Consider the following 27178-nt stretch of genomic DNA (forward strand, 5'->3'; position numbering starts at 1 on the left):
GTTTGCTTTGGTTCATCCCTGTTGAGTGTTTGAACTTTAGTTTTAAAACTAAAGGAATTGCCTTAGTCCATCAGAAAAGTATGAGATGGTTGACTGAACTTAAACCAACGCAAGTTATTAGTGTTTTTTTCCCCTCTGCTGGTTGGGTTTTGTGCCATTATTGATGTGAAACACCATCTTAAGCTCTCTTAGCATTAATTCCTTCCTTGGGAGTCACTCCCTTACCCTTTTATTGTTAAGCTTGGCTTGGCCATCGCCCGGTGTCAGTTACTTTGCAGATATTTTTCATGAGAAACAGCAAAGTGCAACTGGAAAGCTGGACTGTGTGGATGCAGCTTGGAAAAGGGCACGGTAGTGTGGCTTTAATGCGTCACTGACATAACTTGGACAGCTCTAAGGAGGAGGAAAATGGTGTAAGGTAGCACTGTAAAAACAAAAACAACACAGGATCCTTTAGCATTTAATTCCGGGTTCATTTCCCATTTTTTGTTTGTTTTAGAACAGTCGTACAGCTTGGGGTTTAGATTACATGCGCAGGTCAATAAAATAGAAGCAATTAATGCTGAGCTGCGTGTTTTAAAACATCTTTCCCCCTTGTTTTACTGATGAGTTCTTCCTTCTGTGTGCAAACCACAGTCGAGGCTGTGTGTGTTGAGATGTCCCCTGTATGGCAGCCTGCTGCTTTTGACTGAGCTCTGCAATAGTACCGCTGAATTCCTAACAATGCAGCCCTTCCAAAAGCAGCCCGCTGCTGTCATCAACACAAATTTTCTGGTCATCACAAAGTTATGAAAGGGCTTGGATGAGGGGAAGATGCTCTCTCTTCCAGCATGCTTCTTGTTTGGTTTAATTTGGCTCAGGTCAAAAATGTTAAAAATAATAATAATAATCTACAGCCTTCACAGAGGATTTCTTAAATGTGTTTTGGTTTTACAAATACACAGACAGCAGAATAACAACTGGGCTCTATTTTAGTTGATAATCAACAGTGAGTGAAGAGAGATGATTTGTCTTCAGACCCTGAGGTTTTGAACTTCAGTGGTTCTGAAATAAGTAGCTGGGAATCAACTGTTGCTTCCTCCCCCAAAAGCTAATTTTCCCAAATTGATACCGTCTCTTCAGTCACTTCGTGTAGTCCTTCAGATTTAAGCCTGATTTCAGTTACTTATCCTATAAAAGATCTTAATATTATTGTGGCCCAGGAGTTGAAGTCTAAGCTCTGCCAAGAGTAAGTCAGACCTGGCCCGGATCCATTTGATCTCCTTGTTCCGAGTTTCTGGCAGAAGATCATTATCCTGAATTCCTTGTGCACACAGCTAAGGATCTGCTCAGGCACTCATGTTTCTCTTTCATGCACCAATATTTTTGGCTTCTTCACCCCCTACTCCCCCACCATGGCCTTTAAAGATGTTTTTCTTTTTTAATTAAAGGCTACGTTTTGAAAATAGACTTTCTGCGTGGATTCCCTTTGGATAAGGGCATTTGACGAAATGGATTTGGCTTCTCGACAGATTGAGGATATAGCTTCGTAGTTGTAGTTTTTAATGAAATAGTGTTTAATGTTTTTTTTCTTTGTATTATAATCTTTTTAAAGTGAAGTTTCTCTTAATCTCTTTGTTAATGGTAACAAGTCCTAAAATTCAGTCCGTTGCCTTTATCTTAATTAAAATGTTGATTGTGATTACTTCCAGATGATATGAACACATGACTACAACCTAGATGACTGACTTGTGGAAGAAAATCCAATTAATATGCAGCCACTCAATTAATACGCGTGCAGGGTGGTCATTGAGATGGCTTTTGATGCTCAGCACTAGGACCCCAGGCGAGGCGTCAGAGCTGCTTCAGTGGGTTATGGCCAAAAACCGAGATGGTTCTGGGTTGTAGGAGATGCCTTCGCTCCCAAACAACCAGCTGTTGGCTTAAATGTGACACAGCAGTGGTAGGTGCATTTAAAATATGATTTCTTTAGTTATGCACCTAAAAGTATGTGTATCCAGCTTTGATTACCACTTCTGATACTGAAATGAAGTCAGGCAAGGAATGTTGGGTGCTAGAAATGCTCTTCTGTATGCCGAGATCACCGGTGAATGCTGACTCAATACCAGTGTTGTGGGAGAAAGAAGCAAAACAAAATGTGGAACTGCCTCAATTTCAACTTCCAGCCCCAGTAAGAGCACTGGTAATCACGGCTTATTCTATTTACAAGCATTATGATTATAGTTTAATTAATTCACTGAAACAAAGGCGATTGCAGCTTCCTTCTAAGTTGAAAGGGAAGAAAGCCTTGTCCAAAAAGAAGGGGAAGGTGGATCTGACAGGCGAGTAGTTCGTGCCTTCTCTCTGCAATAACAGTTGGAGGTGAGGTGAGAAGTTGGGTAAACAACCAGAAATACCAAAGGGTGGTCGCTGCCAGCCAGCACTGCCGCTCGCTGGTGGTGTTCCCAGCGAGCTCGCTGCCTGTGATCCACGCTAACGTGTGCAAATAAAACACACCTTGCCTCTGGTAGTGGCAATAAGAAATCTGCCTTCTAATCCTGTCCCATTGAAACCTTTTTTTGCTATGAATTTCCAGCGTTTGATAAATGAGTCCAGATTTCCTTTTTAAGGTTTTCCTTTTTTCCCTCAGAGGGAGAACCCAAGCAGCAAATGGATTCTAGCAGCATGCCTCTGATTTATCGTGTTTCGACTTAATTTGGTGTCACATTTAAAATGCTAATGGGCTACACTTTGAATCTGAGCATCAGAGAGAAACTTGCGGTGCTTTTAAAACAGAAAAACGGTGCATTTGCCCTATAAAAGAAAACATTATTAGTTGTGATGCAGTTGCCCTTTGTGCCTGTGTGTTTACTTGATTGAAGCATCTTGACTGTGGCGCTTTCTCCTTGAAGCCTGATTTGAATGGAGTATACAGCTGGATTGCCCCAGGGCCTTGTAACAATTTATAGGCTGGATGGAAAGGCAGAAGTGCATAAAAAGACAGTTGTGAAATGCCGCTAGTGCCCTGTAATAGAAAATCTGTGTATGGTGACCTTGTCTGGGAGGGCCTGTGGGATCATTTTACTGTGATCCAAAGGGTTATAAAATGGAAAGCCTTGCATCTCCCTGGGAATTAGGAGGGAAAAATTAAGAGATCTGTTTTTCTAAATTATGCAGTGCGTGCTTCCTCTCCTTTGTATTCTTCCTGCATGCAGCCTCGTGTTTTAGGAAACATGGTAAAGCGAGGATCTGCTGTTCCCTGCGCTTTTATAGGAGCCGATGCTTTTGAATGCAAATCTCTGGGTGAGGTTTCTGTAGCCACAAGCATTTATGTATTTAAAAGCCTCGTTCTGTTTGCAGATGAATCGACGTTCTGTTCCTGAACTGCAGCTGAATTAATTTGTGGCTAATTTTTCCTGGCCGGTTACGAGGCAGCTTGACCTTTCCATTTTGGTGTGGAAAAAATGCTGATTAATAGAGATCCTGGCTTCTCCAGCTCCGTCTCCCCTTTGCAGCCAAGAGAGGCTGAAAGATTTCCTTTCTGCTCCAACCCTTTGCTCGAGCCGCTGCCTTCAGCCCAGCTCCGCTGGCCATTAGGATCCTGAGCCGCCTCGCTGAGAAGAGGGAGACGAATGAGACGTTTGAAGGAGCGCTGAATTATTTAAAATCAAAAATTTAGCCTGCAAATGAGACTGGCTGTTAGGTCTAATGTGGAGCAGATTGAAATGCCGCCGTGATTACGGTGGGGCGCGCGTGGGGCAGGGGATTAGTATGAAAATGTGGGCAGAGAGGGCTTTGGAGGGAGGTGGCAGGGATGATGAAGAATCAGAGGTGACAGTTTAAGGATTGCATGGCAGGAGCTGCACAGTGATTAAATTCACTGATGCTGTCATCGAGCTGTAAGGCTGAAGATAACATTCTCTCCCTGTGCTGAAAACAAGAATCAATACAAACTCCTTGACAGGGGCTAAATTATTAAATAGAGCCTTTCTTACGATGTTTCATTATCTGGGATTTACCTCAGCTGGTGATTTGTCAGCAGCGTGGGGAGATTTGCCGGGCGCGTTTTGTATTAAAATCATTCCAGATGCATATGAATCCCTTTTGATAATTCCCTTCCCTTTTACCAGGCTCCTCGATAGATCTGTGATTTCCTTCTGCCCAGATGACACTTGGAGTTTTCACGCAGACGTGAAGCTGTGGTGCACGGTGGGGTTAGGACTTCGCACGTACGTGGAACAAAAAAAAAATCCTTCTGTGCTAACAGGCTGCTCTTCAAGCGCTGAATTGATTTGCTTGCCTTTGGTGTGTTAAATTAGCAAGCTATGTGGAATGTCTCTCAGATGAGAGATCACAGCTGTAGAGAGAGGACTGAGGCTGCTCTGGATTTCTGGGTTAACGTGGGTGTTGGAGTTTGGCTGAACGTGGTACAGAATAAAGCAATATTCGTCTAATTTTGTCGTATTTCTTCAGAAGGCAGGGGCAGAAAGCATCAAGCCCGAAGCAGGCAGCACAGTGTATCTCACACCCAGAGCACGCAGGGCTGCGTGGAGATGCAGTCAGACCTGGCTGGCGCCGGCAGGGATCTGTAACTTCATCCGTGACATGATTTTGTCAAGCAAAGAGCGTTCAGGATTTCTGTGAGCTTCCTTGGGTTTGTTTTCTCTGAGTAGCTTTCACAGCGTAACGCACCGGTGCGACCAACCCAATTTGTGTGGAGCTGGGATGTCACGGTAGTGCCTCGCCTCTTGCAGACGGAGACAGCATTCGTATTTGGGGGTTTAAAACAGATGGCAGCATTGTTAAGAACAGGGATTAAACAGCTGGGAGTTAGGACGATCTGTACATCATTGTAGGGCTCGAATCCAGCTCTTCCTCCATGTGCCCTAGATTTGTACAACCGAAGCCCAGACCGTGCGATTTATGGGTTCCATCTGGGGGAAAGAAGGGAGCAGCCACCCCCCAGAACACTCCACAATTTTGTTTTTCCATGTGATTGCCCAGTCTGTTTTGCAGCGCTGGGCATTTGGAGCAACTGGAGTTGGCAGAGCTGGCTTCCTGCCACCCGGGAAGCGGCTGCCTGTCCACGGGCTGGCGAGGATTCACCCTGCAGAGGCTCCAAGAGCCTTTCCCTGCCTCCGTGCGAGGCTGCTGAAGCCCTTCCTGGAGCAGCAGAGCCCTTTGCTCGTCCTGCACCGTTGCCACCAGGTCTGCGTGCACACCTTATGTGCCCCCCAAATCAGACCCATGGCAGGCAGTGCTTTGCAAGGAGCTGCTGATGCTTGTCAGCTTGGTTTAGATCAGTGAATCGCTCCCTTGCCTTGTGAAGCTGTTTGCTTTTGGGAGCCAGCTCGTGTGTAAAACAGGAAAGGGAATTCTGAGAATTGCGGGGACAAAAATAGGCCGCTCTGAAATCCCAGGCTCGTTTTTGCAGAATTGCTATTGTTATTTTTTTCCTAATTTAAAAAAGAAAGAAAGGAGGAAGGAGCAATTGAAACAAATCCCATTAGCGCTCTCCCCACCCCTGTTCCTGTCTGTGAGCCAAGGACAAAAGCAGATACTCTGCAAACGGGGAAAACAAGAATATACCACTTGTGGTGGTATGTAATCAGGATTGCTTGTCACATTGCCTCACCAAGAGGCACAAATATGGCTAATAATTTGTATGTGGGAACTTCTGCAGATGTAGTACAATAGCAGGGGCTCGATGGGAGATACAGGAACCACTTGCATCCTTCTGTACATTTGATTCACCCATATTTTTAGATTTTTAAGGCATTTCTCATGGTAGTGCAGTCTTTAGCACCTTTTGCATGTTTTTTTTTTTTTTGCTTTTGTACTGTCTTGTTTCCTTTCAGCAATGTAAGCCTGGCTCTTTCCGGCACCTGGGGTTGAGATAATTGACTGCTAAATAAATCAGTAGCTGTCATCTTGAAAACAGGGAGAAGAAAAAATATTATTTCTAGGTTTTTTTTTTTTTTAAATATGCATTAAATGGTACATTTGCTGCTTTACATGTAGCAAGAGAAAATGGAGCTGGAACAGATTTAGCCATGTCCTCTGGTGTTGAATAGCGAGGGCATCTGTCATGTTTAATAACGCTCCTGACCTTTAGGATTATTGAAGTTGAAATTTTCTCTCTGGTCATCTGGGGGTACTTGAGCACTGTCAGATTTCTTGCCTCTGCACTAAGTCTCCGAAGATACATTGTTATGCTTCATACGCCGGTGGAGATAACTCATTAAGGAAATTTGTTTTCCCACTTTGGAAATGGTTTTCCTTAAGGAAAGTGAAATGTCGTTCCGATCACTAGATCGCGGCGTGGCCCATCCCTCCCCATTTCCTTGCCTGCCTTTTGCTGGGGAAGGGCCACCTCGGGGCTGCTTCGCTCTGCTCCTACAGGCAGCAGCGAGGCTCTGAACACGGCGTAGCCTGCAGGGACAGAGGATGCGATGGAGGCCCCACCACCAGCTGCTGACCCTGACCTCCACGGGGAGGTACCACCCTGCTTGGTCTTGTCCCAGCTGTGAAATTCTCCACCTGAACCCACGCAGAGACATGAGCGTAGGCAGAAACCACTGCTTGGCCTCCCCTGCCCCTCATCAGCTTGGCTGGGCGCCTCCTTCCCTCTTCCATGGCCATTTCCTGACATTCAGGACTTGTTGCACCTGGTGATGGTCCAACAGAGCTTCAGGTCTTCTGCAAATCCTCCCCAGAAGGCAGGCGTGAGGTCTGCATGCTGCTCAGGGCTTGTTTGGGGACGTAAATGGGGTTTGGGGGCTGGCTGGCTGCCTGGAGGCATCACCCTGAGACTTGGCTGTGTTGCAGGAACAAGATAACCCCGCTCTTCTGGCTTGGGATTTTGGAGCAAGGAGGGAGCAGGGCTGTGATGGATGTGCGTTTTTTGACTCTGTAGTCGCTGAATGCCAATCCATGGAGAATTTGAACTTGTAATTTTGATTAAAATGATTGATTTTAAATCAGCCTGCATTCATTTTGGGCCATTAGAGGGTATTTAAAAGGAAAATAACTCTTTAATTAAATCAGTAGTGCGTAAGTATCCTCCTCGGCTTTCTAAGCAGAACTTCTGGTTGTTGGTAGGTTTGTGGTTTTTTTTTTGGCTTATTCCTTTTGGGGCCTTGTTTCTAGGCACATCTTAAGGCTAAAAGCAACACAAAATTATAAAAACCAAGGTTTATGCTGAGCAAATCTTCAATTTTATTCGAGAGCTTTTGGAAAATCTGTTACCTGAGGGGTTCTGTAAACCATCTGATCCACGCACCTGTGGGTACTGTTGCTACAACTCAGGGATGCTGTGCAGAACTGCACTTTCCTTTTATTTGTAAAACTTCTTTTTTTATAGCAGTAAAATGCTGCTTGTAATTACAGCACCAAACATAAAACAGAAATCCAGCTAAATGCAAGGATCCCCAGAGGTAAGGTTCTGGCACTAGGAGCTCGAGGAGTGATGCTCTGGAAGTTGTTTTTCAGCAGCTGAAATGTTCCTGACGTGGAGGCGATGAGGGAGGACTTGGGAGCTCCTGCAGGCACTGGGTTGGGCTTCCTGACGTGGAGCCTGCTCCTGTCGCTGTGATTTGTGGTGAATTTCTGGAGATGGGAGCACGCCTTGGCTTTGTTGCTGAATTAAATGATGGCAATGCCTTTGCAGCAGTCTGTGGATAAGAGCACATTAGGCGTAACATACAGCTCGTGTTTCTACTGAATTTCTGTAACAAAAAGATCTCTTGAGTGACGCAATCAAAACATGACAAGAGAACACCTTAAAAAGCATGCTGGGGTACAAAGCCTAATTACAGGTGACGAGACTGGAAGGATTCATCTCGTCTTTCCAAATGCTTTCTGTTGTCAAACCCATCTCCTTAGTGCCGCACTGTTTACACACAGCTGGGACAAGGCTGTTGAACACTTGGGTCTTGCTCTCGCAAATTTTGTAGCTAACTATTTGTGCAGCAGCGCTCTCTTTTAGGGTTAAGATGTGCACGAAGTGGATTCATTACTAGTCAGAGCCAGCGTGAGGGTTTTGGCAGGTCAAATAACAAATGTAGTTCCTTACAACGCTGAATTTTAAAGGTGCTGTTGCTGGCCATGTCTCATACTGATGATGACTGTGAGGGGAAAGGGATTCATCCCTTCTGCAGTGGTTTATGGCTGAGAATTCCAGGGGATGTGATTCGGATGGACCTGTTTCACATAGCTAACCCCACAGTGCTTGCACCTGGTCCTTGGTGCTCCATATCCTAATTTTGTGGGAGAAGTAGCCTGGGAGGTGCGTGCGTATCCCATGTGTACGAGACAGGGTAAGGTGCTTCTTGGTGAAATGCTGGGAGTGTCTGAGAGATGTCAGAGTAGCTCGCTCTGTTAATAAAACATTTGTTACTCCATCCGTACAGCTGTGCCTTCGTGTATGGGAAAGGCTCTCGATTAGAGGAAGGCCACTTGACACTTCCCCAGTTGTTTTTTTTTACTGTGCAACAGGAGCAGCAATAAAGGTGGCACTTGGCTGTTTGTCACTTTATCTACTCATAAAATAAAATGGGAGGGAATGGTTATGATGAGGCTTGCACAAAACCTTGCAGAAAGGAAGGGAGATGGAACATGAACGCTTTAGAGAAGGGAACCGCAGCTGTTTACACCCTACTGGCTGCAAACATGTCTGGAATATTTGATTTATAGAAAGAATCAAGTAATTAAGATAAAAGAATATACATGATTCACTACTGTGAAATATTAAGACATAATTTATGCTCTGTATCTGCTGTAGTTATGATTAGTGACCTAAGGCTGTTGAACTTCCTCTTTATGGATTGCCAAAATGCTGTGACAATTTTCAAGGGAATTACTCTCTTTGAGTTTAAAGAGATGAAAATGGGCCTGCTAACAAGGACCAGCTTCAGTATCTGCTTTCATATTCTTCATGTTTAAAGGAGAAAAAAAAAAGGGAAGAAAAAAAAAAGAAAAAAGAGGCAATTAGGTCCTTTAGGTGCTTTGATATGTCTGAACCTTAGGACCCGGTGAGACAGAAAGAAGGTGCATAATATATAATATGGCATAGCGAGAGAGCTGCAGAAAGGCATTCCCTTGGATGCTTTTCAGAGCGTCTGTTGCTGAAAAGATTGAGAAATAGGCTTTCAAAAAAAAAAAAAGGAAGCTATTATTTCAAGGCATTGGTTTTCTGGTCCCGATGTGTTGTGGTGTTTTGCATATTTGTATTGCAAAATTGCTCATAAATATAAGAATTCTTGCTCCCCGCGCTGTGCTCATGATCAAAGGATATTATTATGGCCTGTGTAGACTGTGATTGAGTGCTTCCCTGCTTTAGTTAAAGCAAATTGTAAGGAAATCTGTGAAAATTGTATACCGATTTCAGACGTGGTTTGTGTGTGCTTGTCAGCCCACCGAGCATCCTTCCGGACAGGCGGCGGCGGACCAGGAAAATGAGCAGCTGAGGGAGTAGCTGGAGCATGCCTGCATTTGAAATATGCTAACGGCATCGTAAATATTTAAATTTGAGCTAATATTGCATCATATTAAAGATTCATTTATTACTGTACTCATCGGGAATCACTTGGAGGACAAGTGCTATAGCTCACAGTAATGTAAGTGCTGGGAAATGGCTCGTCGCCGGGTAGCTGGTGCCAGGGCATGAATATTTGATTTCCCTTCGAAGGTAAGGAGTGCTCAGGTGGCTGCACACCTTTGGGGTCAGGCTCCCAGTGAGCTGGGGCTCCTCTTCCCTCTGTTTCCAGCAGCGTTCCTGCAGCTCTCCAAGCATCAGAGCATGCAGCACGTGCCCTGTGTTGGCCTGGGCAGGCAAACGGCGAGGTGCTGTGGCCAAAACTCAAGGCAAGTGCCCGAGCTTCACAAACATGTGCTTCAATATTGATTTTAAGGAGGCTCTGCTCTCTAATGTATGCCTCCAAGAGGGGGAGAGCAGCCAGTTGTGCTATATAATCTCTTAAGCGATTTGAAGAACTAAGCTGATGGGGATTTTTCAAAACAATTTTGTAAGTCATGCTGAGAAAATGGTGTTTGATAAAAGGAAAGTAATCTAAATAACGAGAGTAATCTAAATAAGCTATCTCTAAAACAGTCAAACAAGGTTTTGCCCAAATTCCCCTAAGTTTTAGTAACACTTGGTTAAGGTGTTTTGTTTTTTTTTATGTGACTTTTTTCTTTTTGTAAGGTACTCTGCCAGGTTCTGTGGTTACAGGTGAGGGTTGCACACAGAATCTGTTACCAGGTGTCCTGTTTTTCTTCAGACTTCTTAAAGAAAGTGGCTAGGATAACATGCTTCATGTTAAGCCTTGTACCCAGAAAAAAATGGTCCAGGTGCAAACATCCAGTACCGGTACCTGCTGACTTCTGAGCTGAGCATTTGCGTTTGGCAGAGATGGGCTCCTTTTGGTGCCTCTGGTAAAGAAGTAAAATAATGGGAATTCTGTAGGAGGACTGTATTTATGCAACCAGTTGCTCCCCAAGCATTTTCCTTCTGAAATAATGCCTGGCCTGCTTGAAGAAGGCAGCTATTAGCAGCTTCATTTAGTCTCGTTGTAGTGCTGTGAGTGTGGTGCTGCCCAAGACGAATGATGAGCCCCAGATCTGCAGCGCCTGACTGCGTTCACTCCACTCGTAACTCCAGCGGGGGTGCTGCTGGTGTCCCTGCTATGTGTACCCTATGGTTAAGAAGAATTGTGTGCCTTTGTTTCAGGTTTCTCCTGCCTTGTGCTTCATCTTGGTCCTGTGTCTGGTCACACATGACTTCCAGCACCCGCAGGAGGGTTTTCTCCTTTGTATCCCCCCCCTAAATTCTCCTTTGAGCCTTTTCCCTTTGTAGTGGGTAAACACGTCCGTTTTGTTCTCCAGTGTAGTTATTTGTGACTTCAGCATTTTCAATATCAGGCTATTTCCAGATGAATGGAGGACATCTTTCCAATCTAGCGGTTTAGATGAGATTGCAGCCTGTGGGCCTGGGTATATTTATTTAGTGCTGATTTACATATAAATACAAAGAAAAAAAAAATCAGGTCCTGTGTTACTAATGCTAGGTACTGAGGTGGTGGCAGACAGCACCTGTCTGTGCTACAACCCCTGTGTAGTACGCTCCAGTCCTGTCTTCTGCAACTGGAATGTTTCTAAGGCTGCTCCTCTGTTCCCTCACCTAGCTGCTCTGGTTTCTTTCACGATAATTCCTGACAGCGTGGTTTTTAACAAGGCTGTGCCACGGCCGTGTTTAGCAGCCAATCCCCGAGATGAGTGGAAAACGTGCTTTTTTTCCTGGTTTAAGACGTTTGCTTTTTCTCCAGCAGCACGTGGTGGCTGTGGTTTCCTAGAGGATGCAAACATTCCGGTAAGCGACCGTTTCGCAGGCAAATGTTACATCCTCTGAGAAGCTGCCCGAGGAAACATTTACCTTGCAGCTATTTGTCTTCCAGGTACGCTTGGCTTTCTCTCAGTAACAGCGTTTGATTGTGTGCTCAAACAGTCAAGCCGCAGTAATTTGGTGCTCAGTCTCTTTTGCTGTCTTCTCTATCATGTAAAACCCAGCCTGCAACCCAAGTGGGTCAGTTTGCGGGGGTGCCTTAATTTTTCCTCTGGTATAACAACCCCCAGACGACGAGGTGATATTTTACCAGCCCGGTGACCCTTCCAGCCCCGTGCTGGGTTTGCAGAGTAAACGGTCTGCTGATTGTTTTATCCTCCCAGCTCTCGCTATCTCTTTGTGAAAGGCAGCCTCCTTAGTGAGATGTTCAAGAAAACACTGCCCCTTGGTATTTAAAAGGTGAGGAATCTGTTTAAACTGCGTATGATGACATCAAAGGGTCCCACGGCTGCGTGCTGCTTGTTTTAGTGGAAGGGACGGATGGTGCTGGTGGTGCTGAGCAGTTTGATGTGAGCTGTGCCCTATCAGTGACTTCATGGCAAGTGTCAGGCGTGGTCTCAATGCTAGCTTCGCTTCACTATTGCTCCTCTTTAGGATAATGCTCAAAAAAACCCCACACACCTTAATGGAATTTAATTACCAGAGCATATATTCAATGATTAGCTAAATGCATCTGTAATGCCATGAGTTGTTAGGGAGCTGTTCCCTTATTATGCCTGACACGGGGTGCGTGTGATGTACAGCCGTGCGATCAGGCAGCGTGTTCAGGAGGGTCGCAGCCACCCTGCCAAATGTTTTATGCACAGGGCTGCTGTGCTACCAGTAGAAATGGTGGTGGAGAAGGGATATCTTCATCACTTTGGTGGTGGCTGCGTGTAGCCACGCCGTGTCCTGAGCATCGCCAAGTCCTTTGGCACAGCTCTTGCACCCCAGGCAGGCCGGGACTTGCAGGAGTAGCACGGGTGGCTGCTTGTTATCACCCAAAAAGGAGCATTTGTCAAGAAGGGGAAGGTTTTATTGAACCCAAGAGGGTTTTCTAAAGGCGGTGAGGTGGGTGGGCACGCTGCCTTCCAGCCCCAGCAGCTAGGCTGAAGCAGGCTTGCTCGGGGGAGCTGTGCGCCGAGGCGCTGCGGTTACTCTGACACCGTGAACCACAGATGGGATTCAAAGGACATAAAAGGGAAACGGAGCAGAAAGATACCACAGAGGGCTTAAATGAGATAGTAAGCAATGACCCGGAACCTTCGTCAAAGATCTTATGATAGTTTGATTTTAAGCAAGCCGGTTTTTAAGCATAACTGCTTTTTTCTTTTTTTTTTTCCATGAGATGAGATTATCTCATGTCAGAATTGCAGAGGAGTTACAAGGGTGGTGGTGTGCTTAGGTGCATTTCATTTGTATGTAAACAGGGAACTTGCTGGGTCTTGCCACAGAAAGCAGCTTTGTTTCTAGTAAAGCTAAAAAGTTTATGGTGGAAACACTGCCGTTTGTTTTAAATGCACAAATCTCTTGTGGTCGTGACCTAAAATGAGTCGCGTCCTTTTTTTTCTCCTTGAAAACCCAAATGAGGCTGGGTTCAGTTCAGCTTTCTGGGTTGTTCAGCTGCTGAAGGCCTGTGACTGAATATATATTTAATCTCTGATAATTGATGTATTGTGAGGTTTAGGTGGCTCTGGTCCTCTGTTCCTGCCACCAGCTACAAGCAGGGAATGTGGCATTTACTTCTAAGTGCCGGTGAGGAAGAAAATGGTTTGGGAATTTGGGTCAAAAACACAAATAACTCAGGCAAAGACTGCAAAGAGCTGTTTCTTGCTTGGTCCCAGCTGGCCTCGTGTATAATCTCACGGAGGAGGATGATGGTTTGTTGGGGAGTGGGATCGCAAGGACACAGGGAACAAGGAGCCGTCTGTGGTTGTTCTTCAGCCTCGGCAGGCAGCAGGGGGCTTTGTGCTACGTTTTAATGGCCCTGTGCCATTAAGAAATATGGTAAAAGGACAAGACTTCAGGTAGTTACTTGTCCTTTGAAAACATTTCAAATAAAACCTCAGAACACCATTTCAGCCTGCTATTTCTCAGTTGCTTTCTAGATTTTTTTTCCCCAGGTGCAGGCAGGCGTAACTTGGTGGCTCGTGGCAAGCGGCTTGTTACAGCTGTTCTCCGGGGCTGAGGTCCTGGCGAGGAAGGGGCTCCTTGTCTCGTGGTGTTTTCATTTGTTCCTCGTGTTTCCCTTTCATATGGTGCCTAACCCACAGGCTGATATCCTGTTGCTGGCGTTCAGCACGAGCAGTGTCGGCCTCTCAGCGTCGGGGGGACCTGCCGACACGCACCCCTCTGCGGCTCGCTGGGAAGCAGATGACGAGAGGACGTGGATTTCAAAGCAGTGAGAACAGAATGAGCAGAAAGTAGGGTGGAGGGACTGAAAGAGCATCTTCTACAGGTCTGCAGCAAGGTCCTACAGCCGGCAGGCTAGAGAGGGTTATCCTCCCTGAGGTCTGGCTATAGCAGTGCTCAGCTCGCCTCCTTCTTGACCCTGCTCTTCTGCAGGACTGTTTGGCCACTCAGAGCATGGCTGATGTGCCCCATCTCCTACCAAAGGTTGTGTCCAGGCTGTGAGCACGTAGCTGGTGCCTGCAGGAGGTGAGCTGACTGCATGGGGGGAGCCTCCCGACGCAGCCAGGCCCCGGGGTGGAGCGGTGCGGGGTCGCCTTTTGGTTTGAATTAGCGGCGTATCAGCTCTGGGGTGAGCGGGGTTGGTTCGGGCTGAATTATTTCCGGATGTTTTGGACATCTGGAAAGCAGAGCGTGGGGGAAGGGAAGATTTATGAGTGGCACTAAAAAAAAAAAAGCAAGAGTTGGTTGGTAACTCTTATTCTGTATTGATTTCTGTAGGGATTTTGGGGGGGCAGGGCTGTGAGGAGCAGACAGAGGGAAGAGGAAATGCACTCAGCTTGGTTTGAGCTTTTGTCTTAAAAGCACATCTAGCTGGAGGACAACGAAATCCCGTGCTGACCTACATCCCTGTGAGGCAGCCTTAATTCGCTAAGGCCAGTGCCAACCCCTAGTGCTATTTGTGGGCTATTTCTGGTGGGTCTTCCTCATCTTACCAGGCCATACGTGCCCTGGTGTTGCTGCCCTGAACCCGTCGTGTCCCTAACGTGGCATTACAGCGGGATTCGAGTGTGCCTCTTTTGATCTCAAGTCTAGGTTGTTTTTTTTCTAAGACCGTCTAGCAACTCTAATGCCAAACCGCCCACGTTGGAGACAACATATGGCAGCTCCCGTGAATTAACATGCGGCTAAGTAACACATCACCTGGTGTTTTTAGAAAGGCTTCAGCCTCGGTGGCTGGATTTGGAGTTCCTGGCGACGCATCCATCTCCCCTCAGTGCACAAAACGAGCCGTGCACTAAGGAGTTGTGTTTTAGGGCTTTGCAGAGGAAGGTCGGTGCCGAGCAAGCGCTGAAAGGTGCAGGCAAGCAGATGGCAGCTTCCTACTCACACGTGGGTACGTGGGGCTGACTTACAGGTGTGTTTGTAGGGCTTTCTGCCTTTCCCTTCTCCTTCTGTGGGAAGCAACTGTCTGCAAATAACCTGGCCGTACTGCTTAGAGTGTTTGCAAACAGTTCTGCTTCAAATGTTGAAGAAGAAGAGATGTTTTGGGGAGTGCAGAGCAGCTCGGAGCCCAGGAACCGTGCTCCTTGCAGAGTCCCCGGGAGTGGCGCATCCCCGAAGGCGCAGGGGTATGGGCTGGTGGTTCAGGGGAAGGCAAGGCACAGCCCTGTTTTACATCCCGGAGTTATTTGTACACGAGGCTGAATTAATTCCCAGCACACGGAGGTGACTTCATGAATCCCAGAAGCCGTTTCATCCGTTCAGCGTGTGAAGAAAAGGGGCACCAGAGAAATTCCTGCTGTAAACAATCGCAAAATGTCAAGAGCAAGACACGGTGAAAAAAAATCCTGTATTGTTTTGTCAATAAATTATTCTTTCTCCTACATAGATCACAGAAATGGGCCTTTACCCTGGAAACAGCAATATTTGATACCCCAGGCAGCTTATTCCCAGCTCAGCTCACACTTGACTGAATACACTGATCGATTATCCGCGGCTTAACCAAGCCTTCTCATTTCCTGCCTGCCATTACCGCGCTCAATCAAGCCGAGGGTGCTTTGTGGCCTGCCTTGTGCGCCGAGATAAGCCATCAAGGCATGTTTCTATTAGAAAAGCTCTTGTAGCTGGAGCAGTCATTAGATAACGCTAACGGGTGGAAAGGTTGCGGGCTTTGTGTCGGTCCGGGTTAAGAGGGCAGGAGCCGAGCGGGGGTCCTCGTGTTGGAGGGGATTAAAGAGCACATCGCCCTGCGCTTGTGCCACGTTTGGGTTCCCTGATGCACGTCGATGGCTCGCACTTTTGGACAGTGCTCCCATTTGGAAGAAGTGCTGCAGATAGCTGGTAATATGCGTGCAGCTAAATGAAATAATCAGGCTGCAAAAATAACATTCGGTTGTGGTAATGACCTCTGCATTTCCAAGCTGGATTTCCTTGGCTTCAGCAGCTGTTCAGATTTCTTCTTATTTAATTAGAAAGCAGCCCAGAAGAAGATATCCTGAGAGCATGAAATTACACGTGCTGCAGCGAAGTGGAAGAAGTGACCCTGGCTGTGTTTGTGGCTCCTGCTTTCCAAATGGTCTCGCAGGTGTCCCCTCACCCTTTATTTCCCGGGGGATCTCGTGTGGCTGCTCCTGATCCCTTCCCCACCCCGATAATAAATGTCAGGAGTGAGTGAGTGGTAGAAATACAGGTAGCAAGTTGGCAGGGAAGGCTGAGGGATCGATAACCACAGCAAGTCCCATTACTGCTGCCATTGGAGGCAGGCTGCTGCAGTGTCACGGAGCGTCATTAGGGCTGCTCGCATGCAGGAAAATAATTTTGGGGGGACGACAAACACTGTCCCAAAGGAGTGGGTTAATTTACAGCGTTAAAAATGAAGTATCTCTGTTTGAACTAGCATTGTGGGGCTGGAGTTTCTGTGAGTGTGAGGCATTTATTTTGAGCAGTGGAGTCACTGTTAAAATATTCAACATCTATTAAAATAATGCCGAGAACCCTGGTAGCTTAGAATTAATCACACCATTTTTTATTTTTTTTGATAGGGAAAAAATGATTTTTCTTTTCTGATTAAAAAAAAATGCATTGTTGAAAACACGTTGGAAAGGAAAGATGTTCTTTTCTGTGTTTCCATTTTGCTGTTTGTTTCTTTGAAGCAGCCACCGCTCGCCCACTCCAGCGTGCCCATCTGTCAGCGCCAGCATTTGGTGCGTTGCTTCCCCAGCTAGTTGTGATTGAGCAGGGGATCTAAATAGGGCGAGTAATGAAGGATGCTGCTGAAATCCCTCTGCGAGGATCTGCAGGACATCTGTGGCCATGTGCACAACGAGGTTGGTCATAACCCTGGGAAGAGACCGGGCAAGCCTTTCAGAGGGGAATCATAATGTGCTGTAACTGTGTTTTTGAGTGCTTTAGAAGGAAATTGGCACCTTGGAGTTGTCACACATGCTGTGGAAATCAGCACGGAGGTGGCTTGGAAGAGGACCCGCAGGACTTTTTTCCTCCCTTCCTTTTAATTTTCCCCCCTTCCTTTTAAAGAGGTTCATTTTGAAATGGGTGGCCAGGTGTCGGCGGACTGGGATGCTTTAATCCAGTTGCAGGTTTTATCCTGTTGAATGTCCAAAACTGGTTCATGCTTTAAAAAAAAAATGTGTTGGGGGGGGAGCAAGAGCATCAACCTCCCCTCCAAGTGAGTACTTTGTGAGCACTGCAGCGACAGTGTTTTTATTTATGGGGAGAATGGAGATTTGTAGCACCAGGGATCTATTTAGAGCTGAAAGACACTTTAAAGCACTTGTCATTTCTGTGATTTCTGCAAGTCTGAATTTGACATGCGACTATCTGCAGTCTCCGCATGTAATGGTGTTAAAAAAAAATATATAGTAACACTTTATAAACTAGAGGACACTTGCTCTTTTGTGTTCGTGTCGCTCTAAAATAACTAGTCTATCACAGAAGTTGGCGTCCTGACACCTCTGAGGATAGTCTGCTCTGTAAATGACATACATATTTAGAGAGCTGGCTGACAAAATAGCATGTCTAGGAATGCGAGGAAGGATGTAAATGTGAAGCACAAGATTCCGACAGACGCTCTGTGTTTTGAGGAAAATTGAAACTTTGGGTTTAAAACCCCCCAGTCGTGCATGGCAGATAGTAGAGAAAATACTTCTCAAAATGAAGCTTTTAAATTAATTGGACAAAAAGCAGCAATCATGGTTAAAAGGTATTTAGGAAGGAGCTTTGATTGCATAACTGCCCCAAACAAATCAAACGAGAAACCCAACAAACCCCAAAACCCTCCCCACCCAGCTGCCCCAGCTGATACCAGCAGAGCACAAAGAGCAGCGTGTTGCTTTGGTAGAATATTTTTATTTCTTTCAGCCTAGAGATTTTTGTTTTAAAAAAGCAAAAGGGTTCCTTGCACACCTCGGTTACAGGTGGTGGTGTTTGCTGCTGCCTGGTGCTGCCTTCTGTTCCGAAGGGTGTTAATCTGATAGTTTAAGGTGTACTCATTTGGATGAGCTGTGTTCATCTCTCCTTGTAGCTTTTAATTCATTTAAAGCACCAGCTTCACAAACTTTGTGTTTGATAAGTTACCAGCATAGGAGGTTGCTGCACGCAGTGACCAGTGTCTTCAGCAGCTGCCAAAACCTTTTCTTTCTGTGTTGATGACAAACTGGGAGGGTCTCTTGGAAAGAGGGGAGAGAACGAGGTGGGCCTTACAGCAGCGAGTGGAGAAGTGTTGCCTCAGCCCCAAATTTCTTTTCTCCAAGTCTATCGGGATGCTTGGTAAGTGCTGGCTGTAGCCTCATCCCAGAGCTGCTCAGAGCCCTGTGCTCTTCTGTGATGTACCAAGAAACCAAGACAGGGAAGCTGAGTGATTGCACCTCCTTTACAGTCTTGGCCTAATCCAAACTAAAGCCGTGACCTCCCAGCTCGTAGCTCTGTATGGGATGTCAAGATGATGAAAGCCTCTGACAGTTTTGATCTCTCCCTCGCTCCTTCCCTTTGCTGTAACGTGTTCTCACATATTGTGAGTGAAGGATGCGCCTTCACACGACATCGTCACTCTTCTGTTTTTTCCCCAAAACCATTCTCTTGTAGCAGAATCACCGTAAGGGTACATCGGAGGCTGAAGCCATTCATTCATCCCTCTCTGCATTTGTCATCTTCGTGACCAGCTCTTGTTGGCTAGGATGTGAGGACTTCTTTCCCTCAGCTCACATCTCTCCTGTTGCCTGCTGGTGGTTGCTCAGGTTTGCAGTGATTTGGTTTGTAGATGAACATCAGTATGTGCCATCCTTCTCTTCTAACCTCTGAACATTTCTATGTTCAAATACGCCACCACCACCACCAAAACTTAGTATATTTTGTTGTCTTCCTTCTTCTTGGGAGAAGGAATATGCGTAGGCACTTAGTTCTCCTTTACTGTGCTCCTTGGAGCTGTTGTTCAGAAGACAGCAGGCTGTGCTGAATAACCCAAGAGGACCAAGACCCAAGAGCTTGTTTGTTGCAGGCTGTCCCCATGCACCCAACGGGCTGCTTTTAGAGCACCGAAGTGATGCCTGGTGACTGCTCCCCTGGCTTTGTGTCGCACACTTTGGGTGCTCTTCCTCAGCTAGGAAACAAAGAGAATTTGCAGAGCGAAGCTAACGCTGAGATAATGCTTCCTGTCTTTGTAACACGCAGTCCTCGTTAGCACTAATGCAATTTATGAACTCTTAGGAGGGTAACAAAACATCCACATGGAATTTCTTTCTGCCTTCCGATTTTGGAGGCTGTTCGTAGAGGTGGTGATGCACAGAGCCTTGTTCAGCAGGCAGCATAAATCCTTTTTGCCTCCCAGACTCGCCCATTTGATTTCTTCCAAGCATCAGACAAATTTGTTGTCTTTAAACTGCAAAATGTGTTATTTAAAAAAGAAATAAATGAAATGGGATTTCTTCCCTACAGTGCAAATAAGCTCAGTGTGGTCTGGAGTGGTTTTTGAGGCACTTGGTGCACAGCACATGTGGTCGTGCTGGGTTAGTTAGGAAACTTTTTTCTGGCACAATGCTGCCACTAGCAGTTTTTTTGTGGTATTACGTGTGGTTTTAGTCAAAGGCTTCAAGAGCTGCCTTTAATGGGAGGATTTTCATGTTTTCTATTGAGCATAAATGGTGGAAATGGTTGTAATAACCAGACTTGATGTGGCCAGAGGAGACAATAAGAGCTCCCTGGTCCAATAACCTGTGATTTAACTGTTAAATAGGAGTGTTAAGTCTGGTCTTAGAGGGGTGCAGAGAACTATAGCCCAGAAACCCAGCGGTGCTGGCAGTTGCATCACTCCGAAGGAATGCTCGTTTCCCTTTCAGCCTTCCTCCCATTCTTGGGGGAAGAATCAGAGGAACTCCGAGTGTTTGGGTAGGAGGAAGAGTCGATGACCACGAGTTTCAAAGATAAACTGGAGCAGACTCTGTAATGACTTGATCTAAAAATTATTTTCAAGTGTTATTTATGTTCTGGTTTCCTTCTAAGAACAACCAACTGGTAGCTGGGCTCTCAAATAGAGGAGGAGCCCTTGAGGAAGATGGCTTTGTGTAAGTCTTGCTGTTGGCTTGGAGGTAGGTACAGAAGCAGCCAGAGCCTGTAATTACTGGGATTGAAGAGCATCCTCCTCCTCTTTTGTATAAGAGAGTGTGGTAGGGAACTTTTACGGTCATGTCTGAAACCATCTGTCCTTGGTATCTGCTGGTTACAACAGTTAAGAGTGGTGACATTGAATTGTGCTGGGATTGGTGTTTTTTCCTGTGTTTGGCACTAAATTAATTTTATATGTAGGAATTAGCCAACTAAGATAATGCTGCAGGAGGCCAAAAATTGAAGTCCTTTTATGATCTGTTTTCTTCTCGGTTTCTTTTTTTTTTTGCGAATAACTCCCTTCTATTTACCAGTCAGACATAGAGATAGAGCTGCATGAAAACGGAGTAGATCGCTGTTTTCTCTAAGGTTGAAAGTCAATCTGTCTCATTAGCACGCTGCCCTTGGTTCATTGCCATAGAAATCTGCTTTCCTCCCTTCTGAGTCTCACCTCAGATCTTCTGTGATTTTGTACTGTAGAAGATTGTGTCAGCTGTGGTCTGATTTCCTTGTTAGTAATGCCTTTAGACCTTCTTTTTCAGAGTAAACGGGACCATCTCCTTATGAATGTCAAATGGTACTATCGCCAGTCTGAAGTCCCAGATTCAGTCTATCAGCATCTGGTTCAGGACAGACACAATGAGAATGGTAAGTTAGGCTCTCTAGAGGAACGCCTTCTTTACTTGTACTCTGAATGTGAAGTTTTAACAGCCCAGAAAGTAAGAACCCTTGCAGAGGGATGTGAAGCAAGGACTCTTGCTGAGAATAATGCATTGGAAGGCGGCTGATAGGGTTTGCTTTGTCCTAACCAGGCTATGTCCTGTGACCATAGCTATAATCTGATGTCTTTCAGGTATGATTTAAATCTGTGTGGTATTAGACTAATGTCTTGGAAAAGAAAAATAACGTTGGATGCTTTGTAGCTCTTCTGGACATCGTACTAATACCTAACTGTCCGGAGACAAGTTGTCTAAAGAAATAGTGAATCTCTTCTCTTGATTCTGCTGTACTGTCATGAGAACTCCTTTTGAAGCTTTACCTTGCACGTCTGAGTGCTCACATTCATTAATACTGCAGTAAGTGATGTCACTGAAACACCTTAGCTGAGTTCTCCCCTTTTCTCCTTACAAAAACAAGCGTGGTCTTGGGTTTAATAGCAGCAGAGGAGGAAACTTCAGTACATATTCCAGTGTCATTTATCTCCTGCCTCTAGGGGAGACATAACATTTCTACTGTTACTGGGGAGTTTCCTTGAGGCAACTGTTAAGATTCTGAAGATGCTCAAAGGTGAACTACGATAGCAAAATTGATGCTTAACATATGCAACACAGCAGCTTTTTGATGCATGACAGTACAAAGCTGGGCATAACTTCGTGTTTTTGGAGACATTAAGGACATTTTGCCTGTGTCTTTGGCAAAAGCTGCACAAAAATTACTTTTCACTAATTCATTTGAGACTATTAACAAATATGTTAGAGGCACAATGTCAAAAAGTGCACATCTATTGATAATGTGGCTGCTTTTTTATGTGGCACCCTTGTAGATGAGGAAAAGTATTTTTGTGCCTTTTTTGAGGGTTATCATTAAAGAAGTCATAGAAAAAAAGTTATCTTCTAGTTTTTAGTTAATGCTGAGTTTTCTGTATTTGACTATGAATGCCAATGTGTATCTGTTGGAGCATTAAGCAGTGCTGTCAAAATTTAATTGAAGGCTAGAAATAAAATATGCAAACCAAAATGTTAACCCAGAACCCAAAAGTCAGTGATAAATTTGCTAAGCTCTTCCCATGTAGGACAGGATTTACTGGTTAGTGGATAAGGTGCCATCCAGTGCCCCTAAGGCACCTTCCCTTCTGATACACAGGTGAATTCCCCTGTAAAAATGATGGGAAATAACCACATGGTTTCCTTACCCCACAGGCCATGTAAGCAATTTAAGTGTTTGCCATTGTAACGCTGAGCAATGTGTGTTTGAGAAACATCCTCCCACTTCGACCTGTAAGAAATACCTGCCAAATGGCAAAGGTGGATGCTTTCAGACTGCGGCTAACGTCTTGGTGGGGTTTTCTGTTTTTGCTTTCTGGCAGACTCTGGACGAGAGCTTGTTATTACAGACCCAGTTATCAAGAATCGAGAGCTCTTCATTTCAGATTATGTCGACACGTACCATGCTGCTGCCCTCAGGTAAGCTCCAGAGGACGTGGTGTGGCGTCTCTGAGATGGATGAGAACAGAGCGAGGTGCCCTGTCTCTGGTTTTGTTGGGGATCATTAGCATACTGCTCAGCTTTCTCCTCGTCTCCTGCAGTAATTAACTTGTGTTATCTGTTCTCGTTCAAAAAGGAGCTGTAATTCTGCAATCTCATTTTAATCTCAGTTAATCAATGTTGCTCAGAAGATATTGTTTCCCATCATTGCCAATTTAGATTATTGCTAGTTCCTACAGAAATACTACCCTTCCCTCCTCTGTGTTTGATTTTGCCATTAACAATAGCAGCTCTTTGCAAAGTGACTGTTAGTATGCAGCCCTGATAAATTGCATTAAAGACTTTGCTCTGAGGCACTTGTCATTGTTGAAGCTCAGCTGAGAGCTCCATTAAAAGCTGGCTGTGCAGACGGGAGGTAATGGGCTCCGGTATTGTTCTCTGGACTATCTGCCCTTCCCTGGGGGCTGCAGCTCTCTTTGCCTGCTCAGGTCTTAACTGGAGTTGCTAACCTTTGGCCAGGCAGAGGGGACGCACTGTGACTTCGTGTTTTAAAATAGACAGAGCGAGGCATTATTTTTTAGCAGGTTTTCAACATGCCATACGTGCGAGGAGATTGTCAAAATGCGAATTGAATAATCTCCCTGCTAATAATGCTCAGATGGTGTTTCGCCAGAACCATCTGGAGACGTTTTCTTTGTTCCGAGTCACTTTGCTGAAGCCACTCGAAGACAAACTAGCTGCCACTTCTGTTACAAGGGTGGGAAAAAAGGCTTTGATTTGCATATTAGAGGGCTTGTGATAAACTTGAAAAATTCCAGTGGTGTACTGTAATCCTGTGAAATTCCACAGCGCCCTTTTTTCTGTTACAGAAGGTAGCCAGTGTTAAGGAACAAGCTAACAGAGGCAGGCTGGCCTGATGGAGCCACTCTGAAATCTAATTGTCCTCTTAAACAGGGAATCTGAACTCTGAGTGTGGAATTTTCATGGGAATATTTTATGTTCTCTTGCATAAAGAAAAGATTTAAATGGATGTTTGCATGTACCGAGCAGACTCGAAAAATAACAATCTCTTCCTCCCTTCTAAAAGGGGTGAAGGCTGCTGACATCCTAACCCAGTCGCTTTCTCAGCCTTTTTTGGTTTTATCTTTTTTGTTTGGAAATGCATAGCATAGGCACCTCTCAGATGGCTCGTTTTATTTCTCTTTTTTGACATAAGGTTTCACTGTTTTGGATTTTTCATACTTTCTATCATTCTTACAGGCTTGTATATGGTACCTAAAGATGCCGATAATTGGGAGGATGCACTCTTGCAGGATAAAGATTTGATTTTGTTGCATGTTTTTAGCAAATTGTGATTAATGCTTCCAAGTAATTTTCAGTGCACAAGACATAAGGGCAAGCGTACGTGGCGTTCTTCCAGTCTGAGAACATGCAGTAGGCAAAATACATTGTGATGCCTGAAAGAAAGGTTAACTTGAAATTCTAATTTCCTATAAAATGAGATGATATCTTTGCCCTCTGCAAACAAATGGCTCTGGTCACACAATGAGTTGATGACAAACTAGGAAATAAAACCAGTGACTGTAACTTCCAATCTTCTGCTCTAACCAGTGGAAAAATGTAACTTGAGGATACTTGTGGATTCCTGTGGGAATGTGTAATAAAAGCTACAGCCTTTTTACCTACATGGTGAAGCTTTGTAGTAATCTGTAGTGCTATTTTTCTGAAAAGCTGTGTATTGCCTGCATGAAAATAGCTAATATAAGCTCATCTGGACAATGGTTATTACTGACTGTCTGATGAATTATTGGAAGGAAGCTAAAGCAGTTTACCCCAGAATTCTTTTTAAATGAGATTTTCAGGTTAACTATCAAAACAAAAACCCCTTTTCTTTTGAAGTGAGCTAGGTTCAGGACACCAAGGGAAAACACCGCTAGCAAATAAGTTTGTTTTCCAGCATTTCTGTGTGTGAGGTCTCAATTACAGACCTTGTTAATGTCCCAGTCCAACTTGGTGTGACCTGTGCACGATTCAGTGCCGCTTGCTAGGAAGGCAATTGACTGGGAATTAGGCAGACACAGGGACAGTTCTGCAGCCCCAGCTCTCAGAAAAGCCAGATCGATTTGGTCTTACAAGACAGCCACTTGCTCACCTTACCAGCCCTCCTGGTGCCTTTCCCTCTCTTGCAGTAGCTGATGATGTGCACAAGGGCTCATGATACGGAGCCAAGCTGTCCTTAGCCACTGTTGCCGGGAAGCCTTCCCAAAGATTAGGAAGGGAAGCAAGCTTAGCATCTTGGCCAACTTTCTAGGGCAGTTTTTCACAGCGCTGAAGTATGCTTCTGTGCTGAGAAGAGTAGGCAAATAGATCCACCGTTATTACAGGTAAAATATTCACCTTGTGCTGGTGGCAGCAGTGCTTTTCAGCTATAACCAAGAGAGGCAAACCTTTTTTGCTATGTTTAATAAGCCCCACAGCAGCTATTTATAATCACAAACACAATTCAGTAAATACAGGTGGAAAAAAAGGCTATCTGTATTAATACCAGAAAGCTTGACATGCTGAAACAGAACAAAATCTCATACTTGATTGCACCGAATCAAGTTTAGTTAAAAAGCACAAACTCTTGGGCTTGTGCCCATTTGTTTCTGCTCTCCCCTGATCTGGTTTACTTGGCTACAGTGAATTGCAGTGCATTGGGTGACAGAGCGTGGGCAGCTGTTGCATCCTAACAGCCCAGCAAACCCTTGTGGAAGTCAGATGCAACTTCTAGCAGCTAATATTCATGCTCAACCTCAAGGATAATGTCTCTATCATGCTATATTAAAAAATAATTATTAGCAGTCTGCTGTAGAACAAGCTAATAAATCCCTATGCTCGCTCTCTCATTTTGGAAGTGTTTCATGTATTATAGAAACAAAGTAGAAAGAAAAAAAACTTTCTCAACTGCAGTTTTGTATAGCTTTTTAAATAAAAAGCTGGCTTCCCAAGTAAAATAAATAGAATTTTTTGAAGCTTCTTTAAAGCTTTAATTGTAAAAAAAAAAAAAAATATCTGTAAACTGTATATACCTTGGGAAAAAAGAAAAAAAAGACGTTTTCAGGATTCCAGGGCAGATCCTGTTTGTTAGTCTACCTGATTAATTTGGGGCTCCTCAGGACTGTGTGCTGGCTGAACGAGAATTAATGAATGTTTGTAGAATATAATCTGAAGCACTGTAACTGTATCTTCTTCCCTTGCTACCATGGGAAGAATCTACATGGATGTTTGTTAAAACAGGCTTACATTTATGAAATTTTATACGTTTTTGAGAACATAAGGATCTCTGTTTTTATAAACAGATTGCAGTGGTATTTAATTAAAATAGCTGTTATTCAGGATAGAATTCTAATACCATTTTTCCTTTCTTTCAGAGGGAAGTGTAATATCTCCCATTTCTCTGACATATTTGCTGCTAGAGAGTTTAAAGCTCGAGTGGATTCATTTTTCTACATACTGGGCTATAATCCAGAGACAAGGTAAGTGAAGCGGCTTTTAAAGGCAACCTTTATGACAGATTTGAGCCTGTAGGAACAAAAAAACTTTGGAAGGGACGAAAAGCTAAAATCAAGTATGATGCTGATAAGGAGGAGGGGTGGAAGGGAATATGAAGGAGAAGCTACCTGTTCCTGCTAAGGGTACATACAGGAGACAGAGATGACAGTACTGCAGCAGGTCATGATATTTGGTTGCATTTCTGGGTAAATAGCTTACTGGTTCAAAACGGAATTTCCTCCTTTTTTTTTCTGTGATTTTCTTTTAGAAGTTAGAGACAGCAGGGATTTTTAGGGGTGTCATTGATTAAAGGCACACCCTGGAAAATACTTTGTAAAATACATACACTTCTTCTAGTAAAGAAAAGTTAAGAAACAGTATTGAAAGCTTTTAAGTGTGGAAGTTCATGTTTTCATGTGTAAATGCCCATACCAGTCTTTAATCAGCTCTGCAGTGCAAACCCAGCTGATGTTAGACTATCTTCATTATTTTTCAAGTCCAGATGCCAACTTTTTCATTTATGTAGCTCTATAAACACAGAAGCCTTACAAATACTGTCGTAAAGAGTTTGTTGTCTAGGGGCGTAGTTCTATGAGCACTTGAGTAAAAGCTGAATAGGGCTCAGCAAGGACTGTGGCTGAATGCAGAATTGTTTCTTTCAATAGCGAGAATGTAATTAGCTTGTGGACCTTTGATTTTTAGAGATACTGTTGAGAGCTAGTGTTATTTTAAGTGGGGATTAGATAGGCATACAAATACTAACTATATTAATTGTTACATTGGAGATTAACAGTTTTTAACACAGATACAAATCTTCGTGCTTCAGGGCATAGGCAACCACTAACTGCTTGCAGTTGGGAAGAAACTGTGTGGGCATATGTAATTGCTTGGTTCTGAGGTTTCATGCACCTTATTCTGAAGTGTTTTACGTGTCCCTACGTTTGAGACAGGATATTGAATTGAGTAAACTCTTTTAATTGATTGAGACTACATCGATAGCAAGTTGTATCACCACAGGTCCCTAGGATTGCCTAGGAGGCAATGTTGCTGGTGTATGCTGCTGAGTTCTGAGGGGGAAAAAAAACACCATGAAATCCTATAATGTTTGAAAATACATTATGTTCAAGTGTTTTTCTAACATCTGTGTGTGTTTTCCTGGAGCACTCCAACCAGGTGAGGCACAGAGGAAGTTTGGCTCTCTGATACTCAGCATCACACTTGACCCCTGTTTTAACTTTGTCACTTTTCTCTGATGCATTTGGATTTTGAGAGAATGCTCAATGAACTCTTTGTACCGGTGTTCAAGTTGCTTTTTAATGAACGACTTCTTTGT

At 44.5% G+C, this 27178-nt stretch overlaps 1 protein-coding gene across 7 annotated transcripts in view; it reads left to right on the forward strand.

Moving 5' to 3' along the window:
* Positions 1-27178, forward strand: part of RERE (arginine-glutamic acid dipeptide repeats) — a 222513-nt gene that overhangs the window by 93868 nt on the left and 101467 nt on the right. For all 7 annotated transcript variants that reach the window (XM_072026842.1, XM_027443353.3, XM_027443354.3 and 4 more), the window contains 3 exons: positions 20650-20755; positions 22194-22290; positions 25725-25829. In XM_072026842.1, the coding sequence (XP_071882943.1) occupies positions 20650-20755; positions 22194-22290; positions 25725-25829 (308 nt within the window). Of the gene's footprint in view, positions 1-20649; positions 20756-22193; positions 22291-25724; positions 25830-27178 lie in introns of those variants that run through there.

The sequence above is a fragment of the Anas platyrhynchos genome, chromosome 22 (genome assembly GCF_047663525.1).
Source record: "Anas platyrhynchos isolate ZD024472 breed Pekin duck chromosome 22, IASCAAS_PekinDuck_T2T, whole genome shotgun sequence".
Taxonomy (NCBI): Eukaryota; Metazoa; Chordata; class Aves; order Anseriformes; family Anatidae; genus Anas; species Anas platyrhynchos.